The following is a 16,890-nucleotide window of genomic DNA, read 5'->3' as shown; positions in this document are numbered from 1 at the left end:
ACTAAGTGCTCAGTAATTGTTAACTAATATTAACCTGACTTTGGTTAAATTTAAAAAATCAGGGACTGGCCGGTTGCTCAGTTGGTTAGAGCGTGGTGTTATAACACTAAGGTCAAGGGTTCAGATCCCCTTTCTAGCCAGCCGCCAAAAAAATAAAAAACAAACAAAACAAAACTAACCTTGCTACCTACTGCCACTTGCTGGCCAACATGGGTCAGTACACTGCAATCTACCTAAGAAAGCTAAAAAAATGCTTGGAGTCAGGAAAGATTTTCAGTGTTTAAGGAAACATAAATGCTTAACTTCAGAAAATTTTTGCAAAATAGTGTTGTGAAAAATCAATTGCCATAAAATTAGGCAATTACCAAGAAGTAGGGGAATAGAAGAGAAATTAAATACCTTTTAAAATTAATTAAATAATAATACATTTTAGATGTTTAAAAGCAATTTTAAAAGCAGGACATTTTAAGTGGTAGTGTTCTGAAGCACAGATCTTGAGAATGATGGTGCAATAGAGCATAATTTGTCAGGAAAAGCAGTTTGCTTTCTGAAATGACCAAGTGTGTATTTCAAGTTCTGCCTTGATGTTGGGGCATGGGAGGAGGTATGAATCTTCCTATTATATAATACTTATGCTATTGCTTATTGAGTGCTCACTATGTCAAGTGCTTTCTGTATATCACCTTTTTTCTTTTTTTAGTATTTAACATGAAGATGTTCAAACATATAGGACAGAATAATATAATGAACATCCATATACACACTACTCTGTTCAACAATGAACACTTTCTGTATTTTTGTTTTTCTGAGTTATTTTAATATATAGATAGCAAACATTTCACCCTTAAATATGCCAGATGAATGTATAAAAGTACATTTTCTACATAAGAACAATACCATTTTCTTTCTTTTTGTTTTTTGAATTTATTTTTTAATTGAAACATACTGATTGTACCTATTTATGGGGTAAAGAGTTATATTTTAATACATCTATACAATGTGTAATGATCAAATCATGGTACTTAGCAAATTCATCATCGTAAAAATCTATCATTTGTGATGAGAGTATTTGAGCTCCTCTCTGATAGCCATCTATCTGAGAACATATATTAAATCATTGTTAGTTATAGATGCCTAGCACTACTGTACACCAGAACTTGTTTTTCTATCTAGCTGTAATTTTGTATCCCTTAACCAACCTCTGCCTATCCTCCCCACTCTCTCGCTCCCTGTCCCTAGTACCCCAAATTCTACTTTCTACTCCTAAAAGTTCAACTTAATTTTTTCTAGTCCCCACATATGAGAACATGCAATGTAATCCTTCTGTGTCTGACTTATTTCCCTTCACACGACGTTTTCCAGGCTCAAAATGACAGAATTTCATTCTTTTTTATGGCTAAGTAGTATTTCATTGTGTTTATATACACCACATTTTTCTTATCCATTCTTCTGTTGATGGACACCTAGGTTGATTCCATACCTTGGCTACTGTGAATAGTGCTACAATAATGATGGGGTTGCAGATATCTCTTCAGTGTGCTAATTTACTTTCCTTTGGATAAATACCCAGCAGTGGGATTGCTGGACCATACGGTAGTTCAATGTTTAGTTTTTTGAGGAGCCTCCATACAGATGAAGATAGTCGTTGCTTCTAGGCCCAGAGTTCATATTCATATTTTCATTTCAAAACTAGCAATATAGGGTTTTTTTTTTTCAACTTGTGATCCTAACGTATATTATAATCTCTATTTTAAAAGGAAGAAACAAGTAACTAGAGGTATCCAAGGTTACGTGGCTAGTAAACGTTAGCTTTGGGAAACGTTAACTTCCTTAGGGAAGGCGCCCCGGGCACTCCGAGGGGCTTCTCCAAGAGGGAAGGGTCCTTAGATAAAGAGTTAGGTTGATGATCAGGGGTGGGGACGCCGGAACCAGAGGCTGAGGGAACCATCCGAAGCGTGGCCGGGGCCGCTGTGTCGCCTCACATGTGACCAGAGCTCCCTAAAGCGCAGAAACTGCCCAAAAAAAAAAAAAAAAAAAAAAAAGGCACATGCGCGGAACCCAAAGGTGGGATATCTTTGGCGTACTGCGAACCTCAGCGGGAGCCCACTGGACCTGATCCGCCCCCGAGTAGCACCCACCCACAGCCAATCAGAGGGAGTCTTGAGCAAGTGGGGCGGGACATCAGAGGAGTGTATCCAATCAGAAATCAGTCCCCAGGTTGCTTCACGACAGATCATTTCAGAGCCCTCCTCCAGAGAAGGGCGGAGAGGAGGCGGTGGAGGATGGCCAATCAAAGGAGGTGACTCACGTGGGTGGGGGCCGACAGCCAATCAGAAGAGCGCTCGCTCCGGACTCGCCCGGCCCACCAGTCCTGCGGGCCTCCTAGCTGGGAGGATGTAGCGCTGCGGTCACTGGCCGGGGGTCGTTGGCTGCCGCGCTGCTCTCGCTGTGAGCCCCACACACCGCTGCTCCGCACATGGCAAACTCGGGCTGCGAGGACGGCCCTGGCCAGGAGGAGGAGAGTTTTCTGTACTTCGCCTACGGTAGCAACCTGCTGACGGAGAGGATCCGCCTCCGGAACCCCTCGGCCGCGTTCTGCTGCGTGGCCCGCCTGCGGGTGAGTGTCCGCCGTGCGCACACCAGCCGCCGGGTCCCCGGGCGCGGTTCTCCCTGGGCAGAGGACGCTGGGCTTCTCCGGGGGCTTGGCTTCTGCCTCCTGGGAAGCCCATCTCCCCCGCTCTCCGGCCCTGGACTTGCCCCTGCTCGGCTGCGCTCCCGGGCCGCCCCTCCGGACGCCCCCGTCCTCAGCCGGGCTTCCGCACGGGAGGCATTCGGTTGGTTCTTCTGAGAAGCCTTCTCCGACCCGAGTGGGGGGACTAGTTGCTTTCTGTTCTTTGCGTACCGTTTTTACAGGACTTGTCGCCTGGTATTGTAAAAAACCTGTTTATCTGTCTTTCGTTCCGGGTCGAGACGTCCCAAAACTGGAATCCATGTCTTATTCACAGTGACACTGCTGTGCTCGGTTAGGTCAAGTGGCTGATGAACCATAACCAGCCTTGGTAAATCATTGCTGTTTAGTCCAGTACATTCATTCATTTAGCTCATATTCTTCCAGCATTTAACCCTGGGGACACAAAGGTGATTGAGGAAAGCTGCTGTTTTGAGGACCTCCCAGTCTATAGGAGAGAAATGCAAACAGATTGTGGACAAAGCCTTTTGACAGCGTTGAACTAGACAAACGTGATCTCTGCTAACCTCGTCAGAGTTCTTGGTTGCAAGCAACAGAAACTGGCTGATTTAAGCGAAAAAAAAGAATGCGTTGAAAGGCTATTGGAGAGCTCACAGAATGACCAGGAAGGCAGGAGTACAAAGATGACAAAAGAGATGAGCATAAAAGGAGGTGCAGCAACTGTAATACAGCCAGCATCGCAGGAGAGAACCAGCCCACCAAGCCACTGGTGCCCCACTGCTGAACTCGGTAACATGGATACTGTGTCGTGCCCCACCAGCACCACCTGCACTGGACCCTGCCAGCCACTGTCCTACATCCCTACAGTTCCCGAAACCCAGATGTTTTAGCCACCACCAGGGTGGAATACTTGCTGTCTTGGGGCACTAGCTTCAAATCCAAAGCCCCGAGTGGGTGTCCTGACTGCAAGCAAAACTCTGGCATTTGAAGTTGCAAAACTGGGAGTTGGGCTCTAGTACTCCCTATTCCCAAACTCATAAGATAGGGAATTACCTAGGAAGGGAGTTCAAATATTGATAGTTGGAGAAAGGGGAAAAGATATCAAACAAATGATTATTCGGTTACAGGTATGGTCAGTCTTAAAAAGGAGATGTTAATGTGCAATGGTGGGACCTGTGACTGGGGGGACCTGACCTAACCAGTATGCTCAGGAAAGCACATCCTGAAAAATGTGACTTTTAAGCCAAGCCCTGAATGACTGGGGAGGTGGGGAGAAAACAAAACAGAGGGACCATCATGTGCAAAGGACCTGAGGAAAGAGGAAGCTGGATCTTTCCGCTGACTTTTAAGCTGAGACATGAAGACTTGCAAGATAGGGAAGGGCCACATCTGACAGGACCATGTAGGCCAAATAAGACTGAACTTTATCTCAAGAGCAATGAGAAGACCCAGTGCAGAATTAAAGCAAATGAAAGATGAGATTTACATCTTTGAAAGTTTTTGTTGGCTGCAATGGAGAATGGATTTGAAGGGAAGCAAGAGTGGATGTGGGGAGTCCAGTTGGGAAGTTTTTGCAACAGTTCATGCCAAAGATAATGAAGGGCTCCTTGAAGTAGGATGGTGGCAGTGGAGGTAGATAGATTTGAGAGATATTTAGGAGATATTGTTAAAGCTTGGTGATTGAGGGTGAAGGAAGGAGATATCAAGGATGACTCAAGTTTTTTGCACAAGGTAGATGATGGTGACATTTACAGAGAGAAGAGGAGAATCCAGTTTGGGAGGGAAAATCATAAGTTCAGTGTGAACGTACTGAGTGTGAAATGATTGCAAGACAGCCAAGAGGACAGAACAATATTAGTGAACATTTATTAAGTACTTACTGTGTGCTAGGACTTGTTCTAAGCACTTTTGAAGCTCAAAAGAGAGGTCTGGGCTGGGTTTAAAGATAATTGGGTATTAGATGGTATTTGAAGGCTTTGGAGCAGATGAGATCGTCTTGGGCAAATTGATGAATGAATAGAGAAAAGGGCCTAGACTGAGTGAGCCCTGAGAAACTTGAACATTTAAAGACCAAGTGGTGGAGGAGGAGTTGGCAAAGGGAATTGAGGATGTCAAGGAATAGCCTGAAAGTCAGAAAAGAGGCATATCAGGAGAGGGTGGTTACCTGTGTCACAAGCAGCTGAGAAGTAGAGCAAGATGAGGAATGAAAATTGTCTATTGGATTTAGCAACAGACAACCAGTCCCTAGTGGAGGTTGTAACTTCTATCAGATCTACTGGTGTCCTGCCAAGGATTGGTCCTAGAAGAACATCCAGTGTGCTGATTGAAGGTACTGATCACTCAAACCAACCTTTTTCCTGAAGTGTCTGACAAGGTTTTTGAAAACATATAGGCGACTGGGATAAAATATAAACCTGAAAAGAACCCTAAAGTTATCATCTAGTCCAACCTTTTAAATTTTACTGTTAAGGAAACTAAACTCCAGAAAGATGGAAAGAAATCTTCCTAGGCCAAACAAGCCAAGTCAGAATTTTAAATCTTTCCCAGGACTCGATCCCCCGATTGCCCATCTTTGTGAGGAAAGAAGCTAAACTAGAAACCTGGCTCCATTACTTATTAGATTAGGCAAGTTGCTTAATCTTTCTAAACCACCGTTTTTCTTGATGTAAAATGGGTATAATAAGTTGTTGGAATGATAAAAGGAGATATTTCATATAAAGCTAATAGCACAATGCATAGCACCCAGTAATTTTTCAGTATTACTTGCTCTTATCATTATTGTAGATAAATTAGTATAATTCATGAGTATTAGATTAATGTGTGTAAGTATACAAATCACTCTCAAATGCCAGTGCCCTTAGGGCAAATATGGTGTAATATGTTGGTAGGATACTCTACAGACATAAAAGTAAAGAGAGTATTAAAACTCCCATGTAGCCACCACCCAGCTTGTCTTTAAGTAAAAATATATGTGTATGTAAGTAGACTGGGAAGTAATTTGCAAAAATGAAGCAATTGTGTTAAGGCAGTGAAGTTATGGGATTTTTTTCCCTTCAACCTTTTATGTTAACATGCCTGTATATATTCAGTATATGTTTTATTTTTATCAAAATATGGAGAAACATATACTCCTTGAGATCTGGGTCCTTGTCTGTTTATCTTTGTATTTTCCACAGCTTCTTAACATAGAAGGAACTCAAAGTTTATTGAATGTTTTAATTGCATGGAGTTCAAGGTAAATCCTTTTTATTTTGGGGAGGGAAATTTGGGTTCAAGTGGATATTGATCATATCATTTTGGTTTCCTTCGTAGGATTTTAAGCTTGACTTTGGCAACTCCCAAGGCAAAACAAGTCAAACTTGGCATGGAGGTATAGCCACCATTTTTCAAAGTCCTGGCGATGAAGTGTGGGGAGTAGTGTGGAAAATGAACAAAAGCAATTTAAATTCTCTGGATGAGTAGGTGGCTTCTAATTAAGTTAAATAAGTTAAAAAATAGCTAATTCAGAAAATGGATTATATGCAAGGATGTGTATGTGTGTGTTTTTCAAAACCATATACTACAGAAATATTCTTTACTCTTTCGAGTCATATAATAATAATATATATATAATGTATAATATGTATTATTTATATAGTATAATAATGTGAGTTTGCTAAAATCACACTTTCTGATAGAGATTTGGAGGGACATTTGTAATCTCTTATGTAAAAGATGGAAGCCCTTATTTTTTGTTCTGTTTTTCTTTCATTAAAATTTCTCTTTGCAGTGTCATATTGTAAAAAGGCATAAAGATTTTTGCAATTGTTTCATATTTTCGTTGATTTCAAAAGCAATTTGATTCTGTTTTTAAAAAATTCTTTAAGAGGCAATTGAATCAGCAAATAAGTAACAATAATTTGTAAAAGAATTTAACAACATGTTAGAAATGCTTTTTTTTTTTTTTTTAACTAGAACTCTCTGTATTGTATGGCAGAGCATTTAAAAGAAGAAAATTGGCAGAAAAGAATAGGCCTTGCGAAGAAAACTATCTGACATTCTTGATACTTTACCTCACTTATGAATGAGAATAAGCCATCCTTTCTACTTTTCCCTGGGTGGATATTCTCTTGCTGTCAGAACACATAATCCATTTTTTGTAACCTAGAGAACAATGTTTCAGGGATATAAAGATGGAAATAACTACATTGAGGCATGTTTTTAGATAGGATAAATATAGAGAGTTCTGTTAGAGGTATACCAAGTAATATTAAGTCTCAGCCTTTCTAATTGAAATGCTAAGCTTACTTTTGATGGGGTATTTATATGTTCTGTATGGTATCTATATGTTCTGTATCCCAAAATACATAGGGAACAAGTATGTCCATATATGAATATAGTTAAATTTTTAATCCTATATCCCAACTTGATTAAAAGACCTTACCATACCTAAAGCTGAATTGGTTAAGTATGGCTAAAATTTGGATGTTCTGGTTTTAGGCAAGAAGGGGTTAAAAGTGGAACTTATGTCATAATAGAAGTTAAAGTTTCAACTCAGGAAGGAAGAGAAATAACATGTCGAAGTTATCTGATGACAAATTATGAGAGTGCTCCTCCGTCACCACAGTATAAAAAGGTAAGCTCCTTACACAGACATTTGGTGATTCCGTTCTAATTTTCACTGAGATCAACTAAAGAATGTCTTGTCTTCGAAGGGCTTTGTGTGTTTTAAATTCCACATGAACAATTCATTTTAATCAAAATGTTTTTAAATACAAAAAGTTAGTTATTTACCTAAAGTATAAATTCAAAAACATTGCTCAGACTTATGTGTGATGATAGAACTGTTTCTAAAATTTTATTAGGAAAAAAAATCCACAAAGCAATATTTCATGAACACCAAGATTCATTTCTATAGAGAAAATAATATTTTCTGTTGCTGAAATGTTTTCCATTCCTAGATAGAAAAAAAAAAAAAAAAAAAAGCCACACTGCCTCTCAGAATCAGGGAAACCACCTCTACAAGCACAAGACAAAAATGTGGGATAGAGACCCCAACATTCCTTTTCAGAAACCCAAAGTTAGATTCCTGTTGACAGGCCCAAAAAGGGCATGGCACTTGTAGTGGGTAACCCAGTTCCTGGGCCTAAATCTGTAGTGTTTTGGTATGGAGCCTAGAGGAATTAGCCTGGTATGTGAAAGTGCCTTGAAAGTGCCACTGAACACAGTGCCATTTATTTTTCCGTGTCTAATTCAGAGTAAGAGCAGGTTCCGGGATTGAAACCAAAACTACTCCCCATAAATTTTAAATTATTTTTGAAGAATGGCATTTTTTTCTTAAAAAGTCCTACAAATTCTATACAATAAGATATATTTTTCTCTTAATATAAAAGTATTTTAAATCATTGAGTAAAATTGATATTCCATGACAGTGCTTTATGTGGCTTTGAAAACTCCCAGCACATTAATGCTCAGTGTGAGAGGAATGACTGTATCTCTGTTTTGTCCATAATTGTTTATTCTAGAGTTACCTGAAAGCTAATATTCTGTACTTTGCTAATGCAAGTAAAGCTGTGGTATACTAAATTATGTTCTTAACTAAATTGTTTGCTTTAACCTTTTCTAGGTTATTTGCATGGGTGCAGAAGAAAATGGTTTGCCACTGGAGTATCAAAAGAAGTTAAGAGCAATAGAACCAAATGACTACAAAGGAAAGGTCCCAGAGGAAATTGAAGACATTATCAAAAAGGGGGAAACAAAAACTCTTTAGAACATAACAGAATATATCTAAGGATATTCTTTTTATGTGCTAATATAAAATATTTTTAACATTTGGGAACAGGGATCTGACATATATACATTTTAAATCTATTTTCAACAGTGCTCTGAAGGGATATCTCACTTGAGTGATTCCTTATTTTCAGACTATAAATAGAAGCTGGGGTAGGAGTTAAGACATTATAAAAAGGGCTATGAAGCCCTGGAATGCACGACAAATGGATGTGGGTGCTCCTGTGAACATTTAAAGCTATTTTCTTGAGTTGATCTTAAGTGTCTTCTTGCTCTGTAGCTAAGGACAGATTTGTAGCCCACTTGATGATGGTGCTGGTGAATTGCTTTGCCCTGTCTGGGGGTTTTTATTTTTTTATTATTATTTTTTTTTCTAAAAGATAACCGGTAAGGGGATCTTAACCCTTGACTTGGTGTTGTCAGCACCACACTCACCCAGTGAGCAACCAGCTATCCCTATATGGGATCCGAACCCGTGGCCTTGGTGTTATCAGCACCACACTCTCCCAAGTGAGCCACGGGCCGGCCCAGTCTGGGAGTTTTTAAAATCAGCTTAATAAGAATAATCAAACTGCAAAGACAGTTAATAATAAAATTTTGAAAACTGGAAAGATGGTATACTATTGTTAGAGGAATAAATGTATTTGTGGTTTAGCCTGTTTTCCCTACTAAAGTACTCCATTTCATTATGTTGTGAGACTCAAATCATCACACATACTGTATACTGAAAGTATTGCACAGACTGGAGCCAAACAGCCTGGGACCAATTGTCATGTCCATCACTTTCTAACTCTGACACTTTAGGTTATTTGATTCTCTGTGCCTCAGTTTCCTCACCTGTAGAGTGAGGATAATCAAAACACCTATATCTTAGGATTGTTTTGAGGAGGAAATGAATAAATAAATGTAATGAGCTTAGGACAGAACCTGGAACATAGTACGTATTAGCAACCATTATTGTTTTTATTGAAGAATTAAGTTTGTACAGGGCCATCCTTGGAACAGGATTTTAAAGTAGAAAAGTCAAAATTATGAAGGGAAAAATTGGGGGGAGAGGTGGAGAGCTAGTTTGATTCTTGGCTTATCAATAAATGGTGACCTCAAATTTATTTACTGAATAAATGGAGGAAAGGAGTCATGAATAAAGCAATACTCACTGGTTATCAGAAATCTCTGTCTCCATGGAATGCAGTGAGCTGTACCTTGCAAACTGGAATGACAGCGAACTAGCTGTGGGAGCATAAAATAAAAATTTGTTCTCTCAGGAAAAATGACAATAGTTTTTAGGCTGTAGCTGCAATTCTGTAGTGAGGCCAAGTCATAGACTACAGGTTTGACCTGTTTTATAGCTGTCACACCTCACTATTTTCTCTTATTCCCTCCACTATTCCAGTTTTCTCTTAGTTCTTAACTCTTCCCAAGAAGACCAGGTTTGTCAGTGACCTAGAATTTACTTATAGTAAGGTAGTGAGCAAGGCTCTGTTTGGCTTGTGGATATCAAGAATTGCATACTGTTCTAAAATGACAGCTTTCACTAAGGAATTCAAAATGTTAACAATATAGAATTTTGTGTATGGCCTTTTAACAAAAATCTATAATAACAAGGAATACTGTTTTTCCAGTTGTTTTCAAGGTAATACTACCACATGTCATATGTAATGGGTTTCCCTTTCTGCCAATGATTTTGGCCCTCTAACCACAATACATCCACATCCTGGATAAACTACAACAAATATAGTTCTTGAAAAGCATTTTCAGACTTGCAAGAAAATAAGGAAAATCTTCAAGGTATATCTCTCCTTCACAAAAAGGAAGAAGGGGAACTGTGAGCTGAAAGATAGTACTGGTAAACAGATGATTCTGATGTCCTCGGCTACAAACTCCAGTAACAGCCCTGGAATTGGAACAGTACTAGCCCTGGAGCACTCCTGCTGAATGCTGTATGAAGCCAGCACTCTTGAAGCGGACTAACATGGTTCCCAGTTGGTAGCCCCAGTGGCTTAAAGCAGAAGCAAATCCTCTCTGGAGAAAGCAATCCTAATTTAGGTCCTCAGGATTTCCCTTAAAAATTTAAAAGATAATAATAAGGAAAAAGATATACCATAAGTGAGAGCAGAAAAAATAAATTTAGATTTATTGAAAAAACAAATTTGTTGAAAAAGCAAATTTAGATCTCCAAGGTTCTAAGATACTGAAATTATCCAAAACAATATAAAACAAATATGTGTGGAGACTTTGACATTTGGAAAGATACAGTAGATGTACCTTTCCCTATTTCTCTAGTTAAGTACAACTAAAATCTCTGACCATTATAAAACAGACAGAAGAAGACTCTGAAAGTTGGAAAGAAGGCAGACTAGCCAGGGACTTTGAGACCCAAGGCACAACATGGTGCTGAATTCCATGGGTTTTCTTTTGCCTCATTCCTGTAGCTGACACACACACAGCAAGAAAAGCCAGCTCTCTCTTGTCAGAGGATCAGGAAAGAAAACTTACAAAGCGTAAATGCTCTACTTCAGTTACATCACAGAAAAATATTTTGGACCCTGCCTGCATCCATGTCAGCAAAGGCCAAGAGGGGAGCCTAGATTCACATACTTGTCAGACTTGATACAGGTTGAATGTGCCCCGCAAAGTTTCATGTATTAGAAGCTTAAATCCCACTGTAATTATTAAGGGGATGTGTATTGGGCAGAGGCTGGAAGAATTTGGAGGAGCGGGCTAGAAAAAGCCTAGATGCTGGTGAGAGCTTTGAAGACAAAAAGACCAGGGAAGTTTGGAACATCTTAGAGACAGGCTAAATGTTGGTGAGCAGAATGCTGATAGAAATATGGACAAAGGCCATTTTGAGGAGATCTCTGATGTAAATGAGGAGCTTATTGGAAACTGGGGCAAAGATCACTATTTCTGTGAACTTGCAAGGAACTTGGCTGCACTTTGTTCATACCCAAAAGCTTTATGGAATGTGGAACTTAAGAGCTTTGAACTCCAAGGTATTTGGCAGAAGAAATTTCTAAGCAGCAAAGCATTCAGGAAGCTTAATGATACTTGTAGCAGCCTATATGGAGTTATGGTGGCAAAAGCAGGAGGTAAAGCTGAAATTCGTAATTAACAAAGAAGCAGAGGGTAAAAAATTAGAAAACTCTCAGACTTTCTGTATAAAGAGTGAGAAAATCTGAGAGGAAAGCAAGGGGGTATTCTAGCAACCTTTTGCTGGGGAGGTTAGCACAGAAGAAAGGGATCAAGAGAATGGAAAAAGACCCTGAAAAAATTTCAGAGATCTTCAAGTCTGCCCATCCCATCACAGGCCCAGAGGCTAGGAAAACAATGGTTTCAGGGAACAGCCCTCCACAGGCTCACTGCCCAGGATCACCTCGGGATGCTGTTCCCCACACTCTGGCTGCTCCAGTTGCTCCAGCTGTGGCTAAATTGGCCCTGGCCATGGCTAGACCCACAGCTTTGGAAGACATAAGCTAGAAGCATTGGCAGCGTCCACATGGTATTAAGTCTACAGGCTCACAGAATGCCAGAACTGTGCCACCCAGATTTTAAAGGGTGTATGGAAAGGCCTGGGGACCAGGGGGAGATTTGTGATAGGGTTAGAGTCACTGCAGAGAGCTTTTGCTAGAGTAACGTGGAAGGGAAATGCAGGGTCAGAGTTGCAGCAGAGAAACCCCACCAAGGCCACACCTAGTGGGGCTGTGAGAATAGGACCACCGTGGAGACTCCAGAACTGTGCAACTGCCAGTTTTTAATGCCAGCCTGAAAGAGCTGAAGCATGGCCTGAGACCAGGAAACCCTTAGGAGTGGGGCTGTCTGAAGATTTGGAGACCCAACCCCCACACCAGTGTGTGGAGAATGCTGAACATAGAGTCAAGGTATATGATTCACCAGCTTTAAGATTTAATGCCTGCCATACTGGGCTTTGGACATGTTTAGGACCTGCTACCCCTTTCTTTTCTCCTATTTATCCCTTTTTGAATGGGAATACACACCCTGTGTTTGTCCCACCATTGTATCTTGGAAGTAGATAACTTGTTTTAATTTCACAGACTTTGGACTTTTGAGCTGGGACAAGTTACAACATTGGGGCTAGCTGGATGAAATGAACATATTTACATATGTGTCCTCCAAAGTTTTATGTATTAGAAGCTTAATCCCCACTGTAACTATTGAGGGTGGGTAATCCTATTATGGTAATCGAAGGGCAGAGCCTAGAAGAGGCATTAGATTGTGAGAACTATGCCCTTGTGAATGGATTGACCCATTCATGGAGTAATGGGTATAGTTATAATGGATTTATAAGGAGAGTGAGTGAGAAGCTTAGATCTCTCCTGCTCCTGTCAAATTGGCCATGTGACACCCTGTATTGTTGTGAAGAGTCCCTGGACTTTGGAGTTCCTAGCCTCTGAAACTGTAAGAAATAAATTTTGTTTTCTTATAAATTACCCAGTTTCAGGTATTCTGTTATAAACAACAGAAACAGACTAATATAAAGCTGTGACAAGGCACCCTAACCCCACCACCATCAGGGAAAAGGCCAAGTAGGGAGCCTCCTGGCAGTATGGAGCCTCCTGGCAGTATTAAGCCTCCCTCCCTCAAGATGTCAGTGGAAATCATGTGGGGAGTCTGGAGTTAAGCCCCCATCTGGCAGTAACAATGCCCCTTGCCCTCCCTGCTGGGGTGGTATCAAAGGAGGCCAAGTGGGGAGTCAGGACTTTCACTACCTCCCAGTGGTAACAAAGCCACCCCTCCCTGTTGTTTCAGTGGAGGCTAGATAGGGAGCAATAACAAGGCACTCCTGCTCCTCCCAGCCAAGAAGGAGGTGTCAGTGGAGTCCTAGTTGGGAATTGAAACTCCCACTCCCCTTCGACTGACAATAGAAACTGAATGGGAACCTGAACTTCTACCCCCACCTGGCAGTATTGAGACAGCACCCCTCATTCTTCTCTCTTGGAGTGGCTCCAGAGTATGCCAGCTAAAATATAAGAGTTAAGTAAGACTAGAGTCTCATCACAACCTCCAAAATTTCCAGGTTATAATTGAAAATCACTCATTCCAAGAATCAGGATGTTCTCAAACAATCTAAAAAAGACGATCAGTAGATATCACAAGGGAGAAGACATATATTAGAGTTATCTGACAAAGATTTTAAGCAGCCATTATAAAAACACTTCAGTGAGCAATGAGGAACATGCTTGAAACAAATGAAAATATAAAGAGTCTCATGAAAGAACTAGAAGATATAAAGAAGAGCCAAATGGAAATCTTAGAACTGAGACAATAACTGAAATTAGAGATGCAATGGATGGGCTCAACAGCAGAACAGAGGGGATAGAGGAAAGAATCAGTGAACTTGAAAACAGAACAATAGAAATTACCCAATCTGAATAATTGAGAGAAAATGGACTAAAAAACAAAACAAAAAAAACCCCAGAGCCTCAGGGACCTGTGGGACTATAATAGAAGATCTAATGCTTGTGTCATGGGAGTCTTAGAAGGAGACAAGAATGGGCAGTCTTAAAATGTACCCAAATAATGGCTAACATGTCCCAAATTTGGCAAAAGACATAAACATACAGATTCAAGAAACTGAGTAAACCCCAAACATAAACCCAGAGAAATCCACACCAAGATACATGAAAGTCTTGACACATGAAAACTAAAGATGAAGAAAAATTATTGAGGGTAGCAGCAAGAAATGACACCTTCCTTACAGGAGAAAAACAATTTGAATGACACCAGATTTCATATCAAATCCATGGAGGCCAGAAGGAAGTGGCACATTTTTCAAGTGCTGAAAGAAAAGAATGGTCAACCCAGAATCCAGTGAAAATAGACTTTGAGAATGAAGGGGAAATAAAGACATTCTCAGATGAAGGAAAACCAGGAAAAAAAAAATTGTCACCAGCAACCATAACTTAATAGAATGGCTGAAGGAAGTTCTCTTAACAGAAAGAAAATGATAAAAATAGGAACTTTGGAAAGGAAAAAAGATCATGGGAAACAAAATATGGGTAAATACAATAGACTTTCCTTCTCTTGAGTTTCTTAAATTATATTTGTTTGTTCAAGCAGAAATTACAACACTGTCTATGTGGTTCTGAATATAGGTAGAGGTAGTAATTTAAATAATTATGTTAAAAAGGGAGGTAAGTTTTCTACTCTTTATTCGAACTGCTAAAATGATGGCACTAGGAGACAAAAAAAAATTTGTATATATAATACCCAGAGCAACTACTAAAAAAGGTATACAAGGAGATACACTCAAAAACACTACAGGTAAATCAAAATGGAATTCCAAAAAATGTTTAAGTAACCCACAAAAAGTCAGGAAAAAGAAAAGAAATGAAAAATGGACAGCACAAACAGAAAACAAAAACCAAAATGACAGACTTAAGCCCTAACATTAATTACATTAAATATAAATGGTCTAAATATATTAATTAAAAGACAAATTGGCAGAGTGGATTAAAAACATGACTCAACCTTATGCCGTCTACAAGAAACTTACTTCAACTATAACAGTATAAGCAGTTTGAAAGTAAAATGATGGAAAAGATATATGATGCAAACATTAATCAAAGGAAAAATGAGTGGTTATATTAATATTAGATAAAGTAGATTTCAGAGCAAAGAAAATTACCAGAGACAGGCATATGGTAACTCTTACCAATTCATTTTATAAAGCTAGTATTACCCTGATATCAAAACCAAAGATAATACAAAAAAAAAAAAAAATCAAACAAAAATAAACCTACAGACCATTATCCCTCATTAATATAGATGCAAAAATCCTTAACAGGACATTAGCAGTAGAATTCAATAATACACAAGTAGAATTACACACCATGGCCAAGTGAGGTTTATTCCAGAGATGCAATGTTGGCTTAATTCTTGAAAAAATCAAAGTAAACCAATGTATTAACAGGCTAAAGAAGAAACTTATATCAGTTGATGCAGAAAAAGCATTTGGTATAATTCAACACCCATTCATGATAAAAATTCTCAGAAAAATAGGAGTAGAGGAGAACCTCAACAACTTGATTAAAAGCATCTATAAAATACCTACAGCTAACATTATACTTAATAATAAAAGACTGAATTCTTCCCCCCCACCAAAATTGGGAAAAAGTCAAGGATGTCTGCCCTCACCAATCTTATTCGACGTAGTGCTGGAAGTTCTAACCAGTGCAATAAGGCAAGACAAAGAAATAAAAGGCATACAAATTAGAAAGGAATAAGAAATAAATGAAACTGTCCCTATAACATGATCATCTGTGAAGGTAAATTCTAGGTGTCAACTTGGTCAGATGAAGGAATGCTGAGAAACCTGGTAAAGCTATCTGTCTAGGTGTATCTGTGAGGGTGTTTCCAGCAGAGATTAGTATGAGAGTCTGAGTGGACTGGGTTGGAAAGACCCACCCTTCCTCAATGTGGGTGGGAACCATCCAATCTTCTGGAGGCCCAGAGAGAATCAAAGACAGAGAAAAAAGGTGAAGCTCTTTCTCTATCCACTGGAGCTGGGATATATTCTGCTCTCCTGTCCCTGTACATCAGAGCTCGAGACTCTTCAGCTTTTGGGTTTCAGGACTTACACCAAGGACACCATCATCTTCCCTGGTTTTGAGGCCTTTGGACTTGGACTGAGCCACACTACCAGCATCTAGTTTACAGACGGCCTATCATGGGGCTTTTCTTCACAACTGGGTGAGCTAATTCCCCTAATAAGCCCCTCTCATATATTTATAACATACCCTATTGATTCTGTCTCTCTGTAGAACACTGACTAATACAGATTTTGGTACCAAGAGTGGGGTTTCTCTGTTGCAACTCTGACCCTACATTTCCTCTCAGCATTGCTCTAGTGAAAGCTGTCTGCAGTGACTCCTCTCCTGTGACAGATGTATTCCTGGGCCCCTAGACTTTTCCATACATCCTTTGAAATCTGGGTGGAGGCTGCCATGCCTCCACAGTTCTCATGTTCTGCATGCCTGCAGACTTAACATGATGTAGATACCACCAAGGTTTCTGGCTTGTGCTCTCCCAAAATTCTGTACAAACCATGCTTGGGACCACTTGAGGCAGGGCTGGGATGCTGGGGGCAGGTTCCCAAGGGCAGTGGCACCCCAGGTCTGTCCTCTAAAACAACCTAACCTCCTAGGCCTCTTGGTCTGTGATGGGAGGGGCACCCTTCCAGACTTCTGAAATGCCTTCATGGCCTTTCTCCCATTGTCTTAGCTATTAGCATCTGGATGCCTCATAGCCAGGATAATGTCTTTAGCAGCCAGTCTATCTGCTTCACCCTTGCACTTTTCTCTTGCTCTCTGCTTCTCTACCATATGACCAGGCTGCAAATTTTCCAAATCTTTATGCTCTGCTTCCCTTTTAAGTTCTGGCTTTATCATGCCTTTGCCACCATAACTCAGAGT

The 16,890-nt window shown here is 40.0% G+C and overlaps 1 protein-coding gene across 1 annotated transcript; it reads left to right on the top strand.

Annotated features, from left to right (window-relative positions):
* Window positions 1-2,369: 2,369 nt before the first annotated feature.
* On the top strand, window positions 2,370-9,119 carry GGCT (gamma-glutamylcyclotransferase). Its single transcript, XM_063100292.1, has 4 exons — window positions 2,370-2,617; window positions 6,002-6,147; window positions 7,169-7,304; window positions 8,295-9,119. The coding sequence occupies exons 1-4, from the start codon at window positions 2,477-2,479 to the stop codon at window positions 8,436-8,438; spliced, it is 567 nt and encodes a 188-aa protein (XP_062956362.1). The 5' UTR covers window positions 2,370-2,476; the 3' UTR covers window positions 8,439-9,119.
* The last annotated feature ends 7,771 nt before the right edge of the window (window positions 9,120-16,890 follow it).

This window comes from Cynocephalus volans, chromosome 6, assembly GCF_027409185.1.
Source record: "Cynocephalus volans isolate mCynVol1 chromosome 6, mCynVol1.pri, whole genome shotgun sequence".
NCBI classification, from domain to species: domain Eukaryota; kingdom Metazoa; phylum Chordata; class Mammalia; order Dermoptera; family Cynocephalidae; genus Cynocephalus; species Cynocephalus volans.
This window is presented reverse-complemented; position numbering and strand designations above follow the sequence as displayed.

Coding starts and splice junctions, on each gene's coding strand:
- GGCT (XM_063100292.1), top strand. CDS start 2,477: ATGGCAAACTCGGGCTGCGAGGACGGCCCTGGCCAGGAGGAGGAGAGT. Junction 6,148..7,168: donor AATTTAAATTCTCTGGATGA/GTAGGTGGCTTC, acceptor TTCTGGTTTTAG/GCAAGAAGGGGTTAAAAGTG. Junction 7,305..8,294: donor CGTCACCACAGTATAAAAAG/GTAAGCTCCTTA, acceptor AACCTTTTCTAG/GTTATTTGCATGGGTGCAGA.